At 39.5% G+C, this 21,135-nt stretch overlaps 1 protein-coding gene across 1 annotated transcript in view; it reads left to right on the top strand.

Moving 5' to 3' along the window:
- The window catches only part of GALNT14 (polypeptide N-acetylgalactosaminyltransferase 14), a 195,232-nt gene that overhangs the window by 157,523 nt on the left and 16,574 nt on the right, over positions 1-21,135 (top strand). Inside the window, exon 12 of the mRNA XM_075341425.1 lies at positions 2,554-2,698. Within this exon, the coding sequence (XP_075197540.1) occupies positions 2,554-2,698 (145 nt within the window). The remainder of the gene's footprint in view (positions 1-2,553; positions 2,699-21,135) is intronic.

Below are 21,135 nucleotides of genomic sequence, written 5' to 3'. Positions count from 1 at the left end.
TAACCACCACTAGAGGGAGCTCAGTGCTTGTAACCACCACTAGAGGGAGCTCAGTGCTTGTAACCACCACTAGAGGGCGCTCACTGCTTGTAACCACCACTAGAGGGCGCTCACTGCTTGTAACCACCACTAGAGGGAGCTCAGTGCTTGTAACCACCACTAGAGGGAGCTCAGTGCTTGTAACCACATCTAGAGGGAGCTCAGTGCTTGTAACCACCACTAGAGGAAGCTCAGTGCTTGTAACCGCCACTAGAGGGAGATCAGTGCTTGTAACCACCTTTAGAGGGAGCTCAGTGCTTGTAACCACCACTAGAGGGAGCTCAGTGCTTGTAACCACCACTAGAGGGAGCTCAGTGCTTGTAACCACCACTAGAGGGAGCTCAGTGCTTGTAACCGCCACTAGAGGGAGCTCAGTGCTTGTAACCACCACTAGAGGAAGCTCAGTGCTTGTAACCGCCACTAGAGGGAGCTCAGTGCTTGTAACCACCACTAGAGGAAGCTCAGTGCTTGTAACCGCCACTAGAGGGAGCTCAGTGCTTGTAACCACCACTAGAGGAAGCTCAGTGCTTGTAACCGCCACTAGAGGGAGCTCAGTGCTTGTAACCGCCACTAGAGGAAGCTCAGTGCTTGTAACCACCACTAGAGGGAGATCAGTGCTTGTAACCACCTTTAGAGGGAGCTCAGTGCTTGTAACCACCACTAGAGGGAGCTCAGTGCTTGTAACCACCACTAGAGGAAGCTCAGTGCTTGTAACCGCCACTAGAGGGAGCTCAGTGCTTGTAACCACCACTAGAGGAAGCTCAGTGCTTGTAACCGCCACTAGAGGGAGCTCAGTGCTTGTAACCGCCACTAGAGGAAGCTCAGTGCTTGTAACCACCACTAGAGGGAGATCAGTGCTTGTAACCACCTTTAGAGGGAGCTCAGTGCTTGTAACCACCACTAGAGGGAGCTCAGTGCTTGTAACCACCACTAGAGGGAGCTCAGTGCTTGTAACCACCACTAGAGGGCGCTCACTGCTTGTAACCACCACTAGAGGGCGCTCACTGCTTGTAACCACCACTAGAGGGCGCTCACTGCTTGTAACCACCACTAGAGGGAGCTCAGTGCTTGTAACCACCACTAGAGGGAGCTCAGTGCTTGTAACCACCACTAGAGGGAGCTCAGTGCTTGTAACCACCACTAGAGGAAGCTCAGTGCTTGTAACCGCCACTAGAGGGAGATCAGTGCTTGTAACCACCTTTAGAGGGAGCTCAGTGCTTGTAACCACCACTAGAGGGCGCTCACTGCTTGTAACCACCACTAGAGGGAGCTCAGTGCTTGTAACCACCACTAGAGGGAGCTCAGTGCTTGTAACCACCACTAGAGGGAGCTCAGTGCTTGTAACCGCCACTAGAGGGAGCTCAGTGCTTGTAACCACCACTAGAGGAAGCTCAGTGCTTGTAACCGCCACTAGAGGGAGCTCAGTGCTTGTAACCACCACTAGAGGAAGCCCAGTGCTTGTAACCGCCACTAGAGGGAGCTCAGTGCTTGTAACCACCACTAGAGGAAGCTCAGTGCTTGTAACCGCCACTAGAGGGAGCTCAGTGCTTGTAACCGCCACTAGAGGAAGCTCAGTGCTTGTAACCACCACTAGAGGAAGCTCAGTGCTTGTAACCGCCACTAGAGGGAGCTCAGTGCTTGTAACCGCCACTAGAGAGAGCTCAGTGCTTGTAACCGCCACTAGAGGGAGCTCAGTGCTTGTAACCATCACTAAAGGGAGCTCAGTGCTTGTAACCACCACTAGAGGGAGCTCAGTGCTTGTAACCACCACTAGAGGGAGCTCAGTGCTTGTAACCACCACTAGAGGGAGCTCAGTGCTTGTAACCACCACTAGAGGGAGCTCAGTGCTTGTAACCACCACTAGAGGGAGATCAGTGCTTGTAACCACCACTAGAGGGAGCTCAGTGCTTGTAACCACCACTAGAGGGAGCTCAGTGCTTGTAACCACCACTAGAGGGAGCTCAGTGCTTGTAACCACTACTAGAGGGAGCTCAGTGCTTGTAACCACCTCTAGAGGGAGCTCAGTGCTTGTAACCACCACTAGAGGGAGCTCAGTGCTTGTAACCACCACTAGAGGGAGCTCAGTGCTTGTAACCACCACTAGAGGGAGCTCAGTGCATGTAACCACCACTAGAAGGAGCTCAGTGCTTGTAACCACTACTAGGGGAAGTTCTGTGCATCGAGCTAAATATCAATGCTGTATGCAGTAGCTCCCTCTAGTGGTTGGTGCAGGGAGCAGCTCTTTCTGTGTTTCTGTTTTACATTTTGTATCAGAAAAATGACGCTTTGACTGACGAGATAATAAAAAAGACTTTCTGTTACTTACAGTATCTTTAAGGTATACCATCAGTCTTAGATCTGACGCTGCCGATCAGAAGTCATTGATCACAGGGGAATTCTTTGTGTTGGTTCACCTGTAAGATTTTGGAATGGACGGAGGACATAACTCCTGTGATTCTCATGGGACACTGTTGCTCTGATGACCATTGATGGTATTATATGTGTGTTTTCCAGAATCCCGGTGGAATCCTTATCAAAATCAGGAATAATCAGACAGAGACAGCGATGCGTCGAGTCCCAGAAGACCGGAGGGCAGGACGCGCCCACTCTAAACCTAGTACCTTGTAGCAGCCTTAAAGGGGTGTCAGAAAAATCTCAGGTACAGCCTCAATTCTGCTCTTGGATATCAGTCTCCACATTTCCTCTCAATTAAATCTGCATTGATAAAGCGATGCCCCCCATTTTGCACCCCTATTACTATGCTGGGGTTTTGGGTTAATATTTAGCAGAAAGGTGATTTCTCTTGATTTTCTAGTTCCCATTTGCACGGATAACTTAATAAAATTCATACTTTCTGCAGCCGCCACTAGGGGCAGCTGAGGAGCTTACTGTGTATACATTGAGCTCAAATACAGCTCCTATGCTCCCCCTAGTGGTGACTGCTGGCAACCTGACTTCTGTACTGTGACTTTGTCTTTGCTATGGATTGTGTAGATCCTCTCCTCCTGCGATGACATCTTTCTCCATTTTGCTGCTGCAGTATGTCATTGGCTGCAGCGGTCCTGGGTTTTCTTACTCTTAACTTTGCAGATTTATGGGTAGTTTGACCTCAATGCAAAAAAATGCAAATAATCTGTCAAAGCAACCGAGATGGAAGATCCTTACCATATTTTCACCCTGTGATCAATTTCTTAAAATTATTACAAAAAAAAAAATAAGCAAAACACCCACATTTCACAATGAAATCTGCATTCATTAATACGTAGATCTCTTAGACCTGATGAGTCTGGTGTACTCATTGTGAGAACCCGTGTAAGAATGGGTGAATGAAAAAAAAAATTGCTCTCATTGGTAACATGAAATATATGATTTGATATCAGCAATACGCATCCATTGTGACTTAGATTTTTAAGTAAGTACACCAGCCTCTCTGGGCATAGGAGATCTGTTTAATGATCTGTACATTTTGTATTGTGAACTGTGGTGAGAGATCCACTTTAAAGCAGATCTGTCACCATATTTTACACACACAAAACATCAAAGTACAAGTTATTAAACAGAATTGTAGACCTGATGGGGCTTGTGTACTTACTCTGAAAATCAAAGTCAGAATGGCTATGTCCTGCTGATATCAAAATGAGCAGTTTATGATTACAGCTATAGAGTAAGAGAGATCATGGGACCTGTATTCAGTCTCTGATAGCGCAGCTTGTACTGAGCAGGTTGAGATATTCGTATCACCAGGAAGGAGACACAATGAGGAGCTGTCAGTCAGGCTAGGTGGGCGGAGATTCAGCTGCAGCAGGGAGGAGGGACACTGAGGAGCTGTCAGTCAGGCTAGGTGGGTAGGGATTCAGCAGCAGCAGAGAGGAGGGACACTGAGGAGCTGTCAGTCAGGCTAGGAGGGCGGAGATTCATCAGCAGGGAGGAGGGACACTGAGGAGCTGTCAATCAGGCTATGTGTGCAGAAATTCAACAACACGGTGGAGGGGCATTGAGAAGCTGTCAATTAGGCTTGGTGGGCGGAGATTCAGCATCAGCAGGGAGGAGGAACACTGAGGAGCTGTTAGTCAGGCTAGGAGGGCGGAGATTCAGCAGCAGGGAGGAGGGACACTGAGGATCTGTCAATTAGATTAAATGGGCTGAGTTTGAGTTTAAATTTTCATAAAGGATTATTCAACTGTTCTGTCTTGTATTTTCAAAGAAAGTACACCAGCCCCATCAGGTCTTAGAGATCTATTTGTGACACTCTGGCCTATCAGGTCGTCACAGGGTATTATGCAATCTGCCCTTCTGCACAGTATCCGATCCTCCTTGGTTATGGGTCCCTGGCCTGTGGTGTGGCTAAGAACAAGCCAATCAAAACCCTAGAAACACTCTGCACCACACCCACCAGACACACCAGTGGACAGCCTGAAGGGAATAGGACCACCCACTTGGGGGGTTGGTTAGGGATTGTCCGGAGTGTTAGGAGACAGTGAGTTGAGTGGTGACTCTCAAGAGGAGAGGTCAGGAGCTGGGCTCCTCAGTTACTAGGTGGGAGACGTTGGTCTGGGCCTGGTAGGAGCTGAGCTGGAACCCCGGTCGCAGGGGATCATGACAAGGGGCACGGAACTGCCGAGCAGGGCAGCCAGCGGCCTTGTGCCATCTCCGGGCAGGGGCCAGGGCACGACGGGGTACGTGGACTCTAAGCCGGGAAGTAGCTTCAAGCGTCCTGGTAATTTACCCGACAAGGACGAGGCCTGCAAGACTCGCTCTCCACCCGCTCCAAAATCGGGGTACCAGTGCAACGAGGGGGATAGGACTTTCCCAAAATACAGTCCAGAAAATCCCAAGCGTGAACCCTGAGAGCAAGCTCACTCTGTTAGCCATACGGGTGAGCGGGACCCGACTTCTATACTACAGGGGCCAACTAGTGAAGACAGTGCCAAGGAAAAGGTCACAGGCTAACAAGCAACACCAACAGGCACGGGATCCAGGTGTGCTCCCTCCCTGCTGCAGCGGTGCTCAGAATTTCAGTTTACAAGTTGTCGGTGTCAGCGTTATTGGACTGAGTGAGTATGCAGTGCCCCTTTCCTCCCCAACGGTGCTCTCCTCTCACCATCACCAAGCCTTGGGGCACTTTCCCTACCCACGGAGGGGTTAAACACCTAGCTGCCATTCCATCGCCATCGGGCGCTCCTTACAGCAGCGGTGGTACTCCACCTTACCACACACCGGCGTCACGAACTCTAATTATCAAAATCCCCTTTAAATATTCCCCTTTTCACTTTGAGTGTCCGCGCGACCCTTGGGTCCGGAGACGCCTTGAGCCACCGCGGATCCGGATCGAGCGGCAGCCCAGCTGCTGGCGCTGGGGCAGTACATATTCACTAATGTAAAGTTACTAAATTTAAAAGAGTAACTAAATTTTAGTTTTTATTATGTGTTTTATGCCCTTTAACTCTGATCAATTTGGTTCTGGTCCTGAGACCCCACCGAACGCTCCAAAGACCTGTGAGAAGTGTGTGCTCCTCTGTAATTGTGTGCGCCCCGGTGACAGATCCGTGATAGTAGAGTTTTCAGAACGGCAAACCTCCCAAGACAGTATCTGGGCCTCCTCGTCTGCTCCTGATGGATAAACCATAAAGATAACGGCGGTCTATTGCTCCTTCCCTGACAGATAAACTGCTGAGATTGCTCTATTCTCTGATCTGGGGTTCTGCGGTGCCGAGGAAATGTAGAATTATTTGGTGCACTTATCACAATCCATTACCTGACGTTCCCGAGCTTGTCTTCCTGACACATAAAGTGAATCCACAGCCGGCGCTGACCTCCAATTATATCATAAAGCCGGAGATTCATGGCGTCAGCGCTTCTCCGGCTCCGGACTCTGTGTGCCGAGCTCCATCTCCGCGGATTGTTGCTGCCATGTTTCTAATTCCAGTTTCCTATTACCAGTAGATTAATAGATTGTCCGGCTCACCGGTGCAACAAACGCTGGGTCAGCGCCATTCACCGGGGGAACGTCCCATAAGTGTCCGGGGCGCTGGGAATGTCGCGATTCCACTGCACGATAAGCCGCGTATCTCCCGCAACAATGTAACACTCGCTCGTGGCGGCAAAACTAATTATCCTCCGAGTCAGTGATGGGCAATCTGAACTAAACACTCCTCATACACACAGGTAGACCTATACGCACATGCACTGTACGTGGCTTCATTACTGATCGTCTACTCCCCCGGAGATTTACAGATTTTTTCATTTTCATCGAAGTGCGGTGAAATTACAAAAAAAAAGTGCAATTCCACAATGTTTTTGGGGTTTTTTATTCACCATGTTCACTATATAGTAAAACTGACCTGACAGTATGATTCCCCATGTCAGTACGAGTTCATAGATACCAAACATGTATAGGTTTGGGGTTTTTTACGTTAGTGTCGGAAAAAAATCAGAAATTTTGTAAAAAAAAAAAACAAAACAAAAAAAACATCAAAAAACATCAAATTTAGCTTTTGTCTCCATTTTCATTTTTTGGGACAACTTATTTTTTGCGTTTTGAGCTGATGTTTTTACTGATAACATTTTTGGGTGGATTTGATGATTGGATCGCCTCTTAATTGTAGTTTATTACAATGTTCCAGCAACCAAAAACAATGTAATTCTGCCCATTTAATTTTTTTTTTTATTTTTAATTTTTTATTGTATGTCCTTTACCAATTAGATTAATTTATTTTATATTTTGATAGATCGGGTATTTCTGAACTTGGCGATACCACATATGTATATTAAATATTTTTTTAATTGTTTTATTTTTAATGGGGCAAAAGGGGTGATTTGAACATTTTTGTATTTTAAATGTTTTTTTTACTTTTTTTTTTTTTTACTATATTTAATAGTCTCCTTAGGAGACTTGAAGCTGCGATTGTCCAATTGCCAGTGCTATACACAGCAGTGATTCGACACTGCTCTGTACAGCAAAAATCACGATCTCCTATGGATGCTGGCCAGGAGGATTGTGATAACAGGCAACCCATTGGTGTTCCATAATCCCGTAACAATTGTGCTCATTACATACAGATTTATACAGTCACCACTAGAGAGAGCTCACTACATACAGATTTATACAGCCACCACTAGAGGAGCTCACTACATACAGATTTATACATCCACCACTAGAGGGAGCTCACTACATACAGATTTATACAGCCACCACTAGAGGGAGCTCACTACATACAGATTTATACAGTCACCACTAGAGGGAGCTCACTACATACAGATTTATACAGTCACCACTAGAAGGAGCTCACTACATACAGATTTATACAGCCACCACTAGAGGGAGCTCACTACATACAGATTTATACAGTCACCACTAGAGGCAGCTCACTACATACAGATTTATACATCCACCACTAGAGAGAGCTCACTACATACAGATTTATACAGTCACCACTAGAGGGAGCTCACTACATACAGATTTATACAGCCACCACTAGAGGCAGCTCACTACATACAGATTTATACAGTCACCACTAGAGGGAGCTCACTACATACAGATTTATACAGCCACCACTAGAGGCAGCTCACTACATACAGATTTATACAGCCACCACTAGAGGGAGCTCACTACATACAGATTTATACAGTCACCACTAGAGGCAGCTCACTACATACAGATTTATACAGCCACCACTAGAGGGAGCTCACTACATACAGATTTATACAGTCACCACTAGAAGGAGCTCACTACATACAGATTTATACAGCCACCACTAGAGGGAGCTCACTACATACAGATTTATACAGCCACCACTAGAGGGAGCTCACTACATACAGATTTATACAGCCACCACTAGAGGCAGCTCACTACATACAGATTTATACAGTCACCACTAGAGGGAGCTCACTACATACAGATTTATACAGCCACCACTAGAGGGAGCTCACTACATACAGATTTATACAGTCACCACTAGAGGAAGCTCACTACATACAGATTTATACAGCCACCACTAGAGGGAGCTCGCTACATACAGATTTATACAGCCACCACTAGGGGGAGCTCATTACATACAGATTTATACAGCCGCCAGTATGGGGAGCTCACTACATAAAGATTTATACAGTCACCACTAGAGGAAGCTCACTACATACAGATTTATACAGCCACCACTAGGGGGAGCTCATTACATACAGATTTATACAGCCACCACTAGAGGGAGCTCACTACATACAGATTTATACAGCCACCACTAGGAGGAGCTCACTACATACAGATTTATACAGCCGCCAGTATGGGGAGCTCACTACATACAGATTTATACAGCCGCCAGTATGGGGAGCTCACTACATAAAGATTTATACAGTCACCACTAGAGGGAGCTCACTACATACAGATTTATACAGCCACCACTAGAGGGAGCTCACTACGTACAGATTTATACAGCCACCACTAGAGGGAGCTCACTACATACAGATTTATACAGCCACCACTAGGGGGAGCTCACTACATACAGATTTATACAGTTACCACTAGAGGGAGCTCACTGCATACATATTTATACAGCCAACACTAGGGGGAGCTCACTACATACTTATTTATACAGTTACCACTAGAGGGAGCTCCCTGCATACAGATTTATACAGACACCACTAGGGGAAGTTCACTACATACAGATTTATACAGCCACCACTAGAGGGAGCTCACTATATACAGATTTATACAGCCACCACTAGAGGGAGCTCGCTACATACAGATTTATACATCCACCACTAGAGGGAGCTCACTACATACAGATTTATACAGCCACCACTAGAGGGAGCTCGCTACATACAGATTTATACAGCCACCACTAGAGGGAGCTCACTACATACAGATTTATACAGACACCACTAGAGGGAGCTCACTATATACAGATTTATACAGCCACCACTAGAGGGAGCTCGCTACATACAGATTTATACAGCCATCACTAGGGGGAGCTCATTACATACAGATTTATACAGCCGCCAGTATGGGGAGCTCACTACATAAAGATTTATACAGTCACCACTAGAGGAAGCTCACTACATACAGATTTATACAGCCACCACTAGGGGGAGCTCATTACATACAGATTTATACAGCCACCACTAGAGGGAGCTCACTACATACAGATTTATACAGCCACCACTAGGAGGAGCTCACTACATACAGATTTATACAGCCGCCAGTATGGGGAGCTCACTACATACAGATTTATACAGCCGCCAGTATGGGGAGCTCACTACATAAAGATTTATACAGTCACCACTAGAGGGAGCTCACTACATACAGATTTATACAGTCACCACTAGAGGGAGCTCACTACATACAGATTTATACAGCCATCACTAGAGGGAGCTCACTACATACAGATTTATACAGTCACCACTAGAGGGAGCTCACTACGTACAGATTTATACAGCCACCACTAGAGGGAGCTCACTACATACAGATTTATACAGCCACCACTAGGGGGAGCTCACTACATACAGATATACAGTTAGGTCCAGAAATATTTGGACAGTGACACAATTTTGGCGAGTTGGGCTCTGCATGCCACCACATTGGATTTGAAATGAAATCTCTACAACAGAATTCAAGTGCAGATTGTAACGTTTAATTTGAAGGTTTGAACAAAAATATCTGATAGAAATTGTAGGAATTGTCACATTTCTTTACAAACACTCCACATTTTAGGAGGTCAAAAGTAATTGGACAAATAAACCAAACCCAAACAAAATATTTTTATTTTCAATATTTTGTTGCGAATCCTTTGGAGGCAATCACTGCCTTAAGTCTGGAACCCATGGACATCACCAAACGCTGGGTTTCCTCCTTCTTAATGCTTTGCCAGGCCTTTACAGCCGCAGCCTTCAGGTCTTGCTTGTTTGTGGGTCTTTCCGTCTTAAGTCTGGATTTGAGCAAGTGAAATGCATGCTCAATTGGGTTAAGATCTGGTGATTGACTTGGCCATTGCAGAATGTTCTACTTTTTTGCACTCATGAACTCCTGGGTAGCTTTGGCTGTATGCTTGGGGTCATTGTCCATCTGTACTATGAAGCGCCGTCCGATCAACTTTGCGGCATTTGGCTGAATCTGGGCTGAAAGTATATCCCGGTACACTTCAGAATTCATCCGGCTACTCTTGTCTGCTGTTATGTCATCAATAAACACAAGTGACCCAGTGCCATTGAAAGCCATGCATGCCCATGCCATCACGTTGCCTCCACCATGTTTTACAGAGGATGTGGTGTGCCTTGGATCATGTGCCGTTCCCTTTCTTCTCCAAACTTTTTTCTTCCCATCATTCTGGTACAGGTTGATCTTTGTCTCATCTGTCCATAGAATACTTTTCCAGAACTGAGCTGGCTTCATGAGGTGTTTTTCAGCAAATGTAACTCTGGCCTGTCTATTTTTGGAATTGATGAATGGTTTGCATCTAGATGTGAACCCTTTGTATTTACTTTCATGGAGTCTTCTCTTTACTGTTGACTTAGAGACAGATACACCTACTTCACTGAGAGTGTTCTGGACTTCAGGTGATGTTGTGAACGGGTTCTTCTTCACCAAAGAAAGTATGCGGCGATCATCCACCACTGTTGTCATCCGTGGACGCCCAGGCCTTTTTGAGTTCCCAAGCTCACCAGTCAATTCCTTTTTTCTCAGAATGTACCCGACTGTTGATTTTGCTACTCCAAGCATGTCTGCTATCTCTCTGATGGATTTTTTCTTTTTTTTCAGCCTCAGGATGTTCTGCTTCACCTCAATTGAGAGTTCCTTAGACCGCATGTTGTCTGGTCACAGCAACAGCTTCCAAATGCAAAACCACACACCTGTAATCAACCCCAGACCTTTTAACTACTTCATTGATTACAGGTTAACGAGGGAGACGCCTTCAGAGTTAATTGCAGCCCTTAGAGTCCCTTGTCCAATTACTTTTGGTCCCTTGAAAAAGAGGAGGCTATGCATTACAGAGCTATGATTCCTAAACCCTTTCTCCGATTTGGATGTGAAAACTCTCATATTGCAGCTGGGAGTGTGCACTTTCAGCCCATATTATATATAATTGTATTTCTGAACATGTTTTTGTAAACAGCTAAAATAACAAAACTTGTGTCACTGTCCAAATATTTCTGGACCTAACTGTATACAGCCACCACTAGGGGGAGCTCACTACATATAGATTTATACAGCCACCACTAGGGGGAGATCACTACGTGTAACCTTCTGTCTATGTGGAGGATTTGTAGCGCTGTACCAGCAAACCAGAAAATGACACGATGACACAAAAGGGGGCTTAGCCTTTTTGGAATCTGTCACCAAATTTTTGCCACCTAATCTGAGAGCAGCATAAAGTAAAGACGAAGACCCTGATCCCGCCAATGTGTCACTTACTGGGCTGCTTGCTGTAGTTTTGATAAAATCACAGTTTTATTAGCAGGAAATTATCACTTGCTGCTCTATAGCCCAATCTGGCCTACACCACTGATTGTCCGCTTTTTGCCTATGCATAGCGCACACAGGAAGCAGCCAATCAGTGGTGTGGGTGGGGTTATTATTTAAATTTGCTTCCATTTAATCACAAGCCGCCTATTATGATGACACATATTCCATCCTGTACGGCTATGACATTTTCCGTGGATATCCGTTTTACCCGCAGCCGCGAGCCAGTGACAGAGCCGCTGTAATTGTGCTTTACCTGCACCGTCTCATTTAATTCCTTCCACATAAATGTAAATGGGTTCAACAGAAATCGGCGGCTCAGACTGATATCATTGTGAAGAATTCATTTCTCTAAATGATTGCTCATTGACCATTTATCACAGCGATTTCCAGGAAGGCTGTCACATTTATTGTAAGAGCGAGATGACAGCGCGGAGCGGCGAGCAGTCCACGGTCCGCGGGAAACGCAGAAAAATGGGGGAGTGGGAACATTAACCCCCTCTAATGTCTCCTGTATCTGCTCGGTATTATAGGAAATCTGCAGAAAACTCCATTGTGTATTGAATATATAAACTATCAATCCAGAGACGTCTTTGAGGTGTGAAAATGCCTCGTACCTCCATGATGTCATTACATCCTACACTCATTATTGTGCCCATAAAAGAGCTCTAAATGTTCTGTAAGACGTAGACTATTACATCCCGAAATCATCTATTATTAAAAGTACTAAGTGGTTATATCGGAAAGTATCTGATTGTAAAGGCGTATTCCAGGCAGTGAGTATAAATATCTGTGGTGCAGTCACTATTCATATGGATAACTACTATAATACTGCCCTTATGTACAAGAATATAACTACTATAATACTGCCCCTATGTACAAGAATATAACTACTATAATACTGCTCCTATGTACAAGAATATAACTACTATAATACTGCCCCTATGTACAAGAATATAACTACTATAATACTGCCCCTATGTACAAGAATATAACTACTATAATACTGCCTTTATGTACAAGAATATAACTACTATAATACTGCCCCTATGTACAAGAATATAACTACTATAATACTGCCCCTATGTACAAGAATATAACTACTATAATACTGCTCCTATATACAAGAATATAACTATTATAATACTGCCCCTATGTACAAGAATATAACTACTATAATACTGCTCCTATATACAAGAATATAACTACTATAATACTGCCCCTATGTACAAGAATATAACTACTATAATACTGCCCCTATGTACAAGAATATAACTACTATAATACTGCTCCTATATACAAGAATATAACTACTATAATACTGCCCCCTATATACAAGAATATAACTACTATAATACTGCCCCTATGTACAAGAATGTAACTACTATAATACTGCTCCTATATACAAGAATATAACTACTATAATACTGCCCCTATGTACAAAAATATAACTACTATAATACTGCCCCTATATACAAGAATATAACTACTATAATACTGCCCTATATACAAGAATATAACTACTATAATACTGCCCCTATGTACAAGAATATAACTACTATAATACTGCCCCTATGTACAAGAATATAACTACTATAATACTGCCCCTATGTACAGGAATATAACTACTATAATACTGTCCCTATATACAAGAATATAACTACTATAATACTGCCCCTATGTACAAGAATATAACTACTATAATACTGCCCCTATATACAAGAAAATAACTACTATAATACTGCCCCTATGTACAAGAATATAACTACTATAATACTGCCCCTATGTACAAGAATATAACTACTATAATACTGCCCCTATGTACAGGAATATAACTACTATAATACTGCCTCTATGTACAAGAATATAACTACCATAATACTGTCCCTATGTACAAGAATATAACTACTATAATACTGCCCCTATGTACAAGAATATAACTACTATAATACTGCCTCTATGTACAAGAATATAACTACCATAATACTGCCCCTATGTACAAGAATATAACTACTATAATACTGCCTCTATGTACAAGAATATAACTACCATAATACTGCCCCTATGTACAAGAATATAACTACTATAATACTGCCTCTATGTACAAGAATATAACTACCATAATACTGCCCCTATGTACAAGAATATAACTACTATAATACTGCCCCTATGTACAAGAATATAACTACTATAATACTGCCCCTATGTACAGGAATATAACTACTATAATACTGCCTCTATGTACAAGAATATAACTACCATAATACTGTCCCTATGTACAAGAATATAACTACTATAATACTGCCCCTATGTACAAGAATATAACTACTATAATACTGCCCCTATGTACAGGAATATAACTACTATAATACTGTCCCTATATACAAGAATATAACTACTATAATACTGCCCCTATGTACAAGAATATAACTACTATAATACTGCCCCTATATACAAGAAAATAACTACTATAATACTGCCCCTATGTACAAGAATATAACTACGATAATACTGCCCCTATATACAAGAATATAACTACTATAATACTGCCTCTATGTACAAGAATATAACTACCATAATACTGCCCCTATGTATAAGAATATAACTACTATAATACTGCCCCTATGTACAAGAATATAACTACTATAATACTGCCCCTATGTACAGGAATATAACTACTATAATACTGCCCCTATGTACAAGAATATAACTACTATAATACTGCCCCTATATACAAGAAAATAACTACTATAATACTGCCCCTATGTACAAGAATATAACTACTATAATACTGCCCCTATATACAAGAATATAACTACTATAATACTGCCTCTATGTACAAGAATATAACTACCATAATACTGCCCCTATGTACAAGAATATAACTACTATAATACTGCCCCTATGTACAAGAATATAACTACTATAATACTGCCCCTATGTACAGGAATATAACTACTATAATACTGCCCCTATATACAAGAATATAACTACTATAATACTGCCCCTATGTACAAGAATATAACTACTATAATACTGCCCCCTATGTAAAAGAATATAGCTACTATAATACTGCCCCTATGTACAAGAATATAACTACTATAATACTGCTCCTATATACAAAAATATACCTACTATAATACTGCCCCTATGTACAAGAATATACCTACTATAATACTGCCCCTATGTACAAGAATATAACTAATATAATACTGCCCCCTATGTAAAAGAATATAACTACAATAATACTGCCCCTATATACAAGAATATAACTACTATAATACTGCCCCCTATGTACAAGAATATAGCTACTATAATACTGCTCCTATATACAAGAATATTACTACTATAATACTGCTCCTATGTGCAAGAATATAACTACTATAATACTGCCTCCTATGTACAAGAATATAATTACTATAATACTGCCCCCTATGTACAAGAATATAGCTACTATAATACTGCCCCTATATACAAGAATATTACTACTATAATACTGCTCCTATGTACAAGAATATAGCTACTATAATACTGCTCCTATATACAAGAATATTACTAGTATAATACTGCTCCTATGTACAAGAATATAACTACTATAATACTGCCTCCTATGTACAAGAATATAACTACTATAATACTGCCCCTATATACAAGAATATTACTACTATAATACTGCTCCTATATACAAGAATATAACTACTATAATACTGCCCTTATGTACAAGAATATAACTACTATAATACTGCTCCTATATACAAGAATATAACTACTATAATACTGCCCCTATGTACAAGAATATAACTACTATAATACTGCCCCTATGTACAAGAATATAACTACTATAATACTGCTCCTATATACAAGAATATAACTACTATAATACTGCCCCTATGTACAAGAATATAACTACTATAATACTGCCCCTATGTACAAGAATATAACTACTATAATACTGCCCCTATGTACAAGAATATAACTACTATAATACTGCCCCTATGTACAAGAATATAACTACTATAATACTGCTCCTATATACAAGAATATAACTACTATAATACTGCCCCTATGTACAAGAATATAACTACTATAATACTGCTCCTATATACAAGAATATAACTACTATAATACTGCCCCTATGTACAAGAATATAACTACTATAATACTGCTCCTATATACAAGAATATAACTATTATAATACTGCCCCTATGTACAAGAATATAACTACTATAATACTGCTCCTATATACAAGAATATAACTACTATAATACTGCCCCTATGTACAAGAATATAACTACTATAATACTGCCCCTATGTACAAGAATATAACTACTATAATACTGCTCCTATATACAAGAATATAACTACTATAATACTGCCCCCTATATACAAGAATATAACTACTATAATACTGCCCCTATGTACAAGAATGTAACTACTATAATACTGCTCCTATATACAAGAATATAACTACTATAATACTGCCCCTATGTACAAGAATATAACTACTATAATACTGCCCCCTATGTAAAAGAATATAACTACTATAATACTGCCCCTATGTACAAGAATATAACTACTATAATACTGCTCCTATATACAAAAATATACCTACTATAATACTGCCCCTATGTACAAGAATATACCTACTATAATACTGCCCCTATGTACAAGAATATAACTAATATAATACTGCCCCCTATGTAAAAGAATATAACTACAATAATACTGCCCCTATATACAAGAATATAACTACTATAATACTGCCCCCTATGTACAAGAATATAGCTACTATAATACTGCTCCTATATACAAGAATATTACTACTATAATACTGCTCCTATGTGCAAGAATATAACTACTATAATACTGCCTCCTATGTACAAGAATATAACTACTATAATACTGCCCCCTATGTACAAGAATATAACTACTATAATACTGCCCCCTATGTACAAGAATATAGCTACTATAATACTGCCCCTATATACAAGAATATTACTACTATAATACTGCTCCTATGTACAAGAATATAGCTACTATAATACTGCTCCTATATACAAGAATATTACTAGTATAATACTGCTCCTATGTACAAGAATATAACTACTATAATACTGCCTCCTATGTACAAGAATATAACTACTATAATACTGCCCCTATATACAAGAATATAACTACTATAATACTGCTCCTATGTACAAGAATATAGCTACTATAATACTGCCCCTATGTACAAGAATATAACTACTATAATACTGCCCCTATATACAAGAATATAACTACTATAATACTGCTCCCTATATACAAGAATATAACTACTATAATGCTGCCCCTATGTACAGGAATATAACTACTATAATACTGCCTCTATGTACAAGAATATAACTACCATAATACTGTCCCTATGTACAAGAATATAACTACTATAATACTGCCCCTATGTACAAGAATATAACTACTATAATACTGCCCCTATGTACAGGAATATAACTACTATAATACTGTCCCTATATACAAGAATATAACTACTATAATACTGCCCCTATGTACAAGAATATAACTACTATAATACTGCCCCTATATACAAGAAAATAACTACTATAATACTGCCCCTATGTACAAGAATATAACTACGATAATACTGCCCCTATATACAAGAATATAACTACTATAATACTGCCTCTATGTACAAGAATATAACTACCATAATACTGCCCCTATGTATAAGAATATAACTACTATAATACTGCCCCTATGTACAAGAATATAACTACTATAATACTGCCCCTATGTACAGGAATATAACTACTATAATACTGCCCCTATGTACAAGAATATAACTACTATAATACTGCCCCTATATACAAGAAAATAACTACTATAATACTGCCCCTATGTACAAGAATATAACTACTATAATACTGCCCCTATATACAAGAATATAACTACTATAATACTGCCTCTATGTACAAGAATATAACTACCATAATACTGCCCCTATGTACAAGAATATAACTACTATAATACTGCCCCTATGTACAAGAATATAACTACTATAATACTGCCCCTATGTACAGGAATATAACTACTATAATACTGCCCCTATATACAAGAATATAACTACTATAATACTGCCCCTATGTACAAGAATATAACTACTATAATACTGCCCCCTATGTAAAAGAATATAACTACTATAATACTGCCCCTATGTACAAGAATATAACTACTATAATACTGCTCCTATATACAAAAATATACCTACTATAATACTGCCCCTATGTACAAGAATATACCTACTATAATACTGCCCCTATGTACAAGAATATAACTAATATAATACTGCCCCCTATGTAAAAGAATATAACTACAATAATACTGCCCCTATATACAAGAATATAACTACTATAATACTGCCCCCTATGTACAAGAATATAGCTACTATAATACTGCTCCTATATACAAGAATATTACTACTATAATACTGCTCCTATGTGCAAGAATATAACTACTATAATACTGCCTCCTATGTACAAGAATATAATTACTATAATACTGCCCCCTATGTACAAGAATATAGCTACTATAATACTGCCCCTATATACAAGAATATTACTACTATAATACTGCTCCTATGTACAAGAATATAGCTACTATAATACTGCTCCTATATACAAGAATATTACTAGTATAATACTGCTCCTATGTACAAGAATATAACTACTATAATACTGCCTCCTATGTACAAGAATATAACTACTATAATACTGCCCCTATATACAAGAATATTACTACTATAATACTGCTCCTATATACAAGAATATAACTACTATAATACTGCCCTTATGTACAAGAATATAACTACTATAATACTGCTCCTATATACAAGAATATAACTACTATAATACTGCCCCTATGTACAAGAATATAACTACTATAATACTGCCCCTATGTACAAGAATATAACTACTATAATACTGCTCCTATATACAAGAATATAACTACTATAATACTGCCCCTATGTACAAGAATATAACTACTATAATACTGCCCCTATGTACAAGAATATAACTACTATAATACTGCCCCTATGTACAAGAATATAACTACTATAATACTGCCCCTATGTACAAGAATATAACTACTATAATACTGCTCCTATATACAAGAATATAACTACTATAATACTGCCCCTATGTACAAGAATATAACTACTATAATACTGCTCCTATATACAAGAATATAACTACTATAATACTGCCCCTATGTACAAGAATATAACTACTATAATACTGCTCCTATATACAAGAATATAACTATTATAATACTGCCCCTATGTACAAGAATATAACTACTATAATACTGCTCCTATATACAAGAATATAACTACTATAATACTGCCCCTATGTACAAGAATATAACTACTATAATACTGCCCCTATGTACAAGAATATAACTACTATAATACTGCTCCTATATACAAGAATATAACTACTATAATACTGCCCCCTATATACAAGAATATAACTACTATAATACTGCCCCTATGTACAAGAATGTAACTACTATAATACTGCTCCTATATACAAGAATATAACTACTATAATACTGCCCCTATGTACAAGAATATAACTACTATAATACTGCCCCCTATGTAAAAGAATATAACTACTATAATACTGCCCCTATGTACAAGAATATAACTACTATAATACTGCTCCTATATACAAAAATATACCTACTATAATACTGCCCCTATGTACAAGAATATACCTACTATAATACTGCCCCTATGTACAAGAATATAACTAATATAATACTGCCCCCTATGTAAAAGAATATAACTACAATAATACTGCCCCTATATACAAGAATATAACTACTATAATACTGCCCCCTATGTACAAGAATATAGCTACTATAATACTGCTCCTATATACAAGAATATTACTACTATAATACTGCTCCTATGTGCAAGAATATAACTACTATAATACTGCCTCCTATGTACAAGAATATAACTACTATAATACTGCCCCCTATGTACAAGAATATAACTACTATAATACTGCCCCCTATGTACAAGAATATAGCTACTATAATACTGCCCCTATATACAAGAATATTACTACTATAATACTGCTCCTATGTACAAGAATATAGCTACTATAATACTGCTCCTATATACAAGAATATTACTAGTATAATACTGCTCCTATGTACAAGAATATAACTACTATAATACTGCCTCCTATGTACAAGAATATAACTACTATAATACTGCCCCTATATACAAGAATATAACTACTATAATACTGCTCCTATGTACAAGAATATAGCTACTATAATACTGCCCCTATGTACAAGAATATAACTACTATAATACTGCCCCTATATACAAGAATATAACTACTATAATACTGCTCCCTATATACAAGAATATAACTACTATAATGTTGCCCCTATGTACAAGAATATAACTACTATAATACTGCCTCCTATGTACAAGAATATAACTACTATAATACTGCCCCTATATACAAGAATATAACTACTATAATACTGCTCCTATGTACAAGAATATAACTACTATAATATTGCCCCTATATACAAGAATATAACTACTATAATACTGCTCCCTATATACAAGAATATAACTACTATAATGCTGCCCCTATGTACAAGAATATAACTACTATAATACTGCTCCTATGTACAAGAATATAACTACTATAATATTGCCCCTATATACAAGAATATAACTACTATAATACTGCTCCCTATATACAAGAATATAACTACTATAATGCTGCCCCTATGTACAAGAATATAACTACTATAATACTGCTCCTATGTACAAGAATATAACTACTATAATACTGCCTCCTATGTACAAGAATATAACTACTATAGTACTGCCCCCTATGTACAAGAATATAACCGCTATAATATTGTATGTGTGGGCACAGTCTGTACACTCCTGATTACTGCAGTGTGTCTTCACCTTATGATACAGAATGTAGTAAATTCCTCTTAGATTTTGTTTTTTCTTCCTTCTCCTTCATCATTCTGACATCTTCGCTTTAATTACGGTGCGGCGCAGCTTTGTACGTGTGACATGATTCATACTCCGTGTCTCAAATCAATTAGAAAATAGTTCTGCAATTAAAAGTGTCATAATAATATTGATCTAAGAAGATGAAAACCGATTATAAATCCTCAGTAACAATATACACAGACGTTTCAGAAATCCGTGGAGCTTAACTCTATATTGAGTTTCTGCAAATCTAGAGAATTGAGGACAATAAAGGGGCTTGTTTGAGTCTGAGACCACCCTATTAAGGGATGTTGAGTGGGATAAATTGTCTTAGTGTCTGGAGAATGCAGCGTAGCTTTGCAGTACACGGATGGACCATTGCTTTTAATCAGAATTGTGTACTGCCTCATCTCACCTGTAGAGGCGCTGCAGTAGAATTTATCATTTGTAGCAGATTTTCTGTACACATTGCAGCTTATTAGTGCAAACAGCAAGACACGTTGGGCTCAGCCTATCATTGAGATCCGTTCTAAGTTTAAAGAGTATCTGTCACTAGCTCAAGAAAAATTAGTTAAATGCCTTATTAAAATCTCCGAGCCCCCTTGATTCT

This window comes from Anomaloglossus baeobatrachus, chromosome 3 (assembly GCF_048569485.1).
Source record: "Anomaloglossus baeobatrachus isolate aAnoBae1 chromosome 3, aAnoBae1.hap1, whole genome shotgun sequence".
Taxonomy (NCBI): Eukaryota; Metazoa; Chordata; class Amphibia; order Anura; family Aromobatidae; genus Anomaloglossus; species Anomaloglossus baeobatrachus.
Note: the sequence above shows the minus strand (reverse complement) of the source record. Positions and strands in the feature narration are given on the sequence as shown.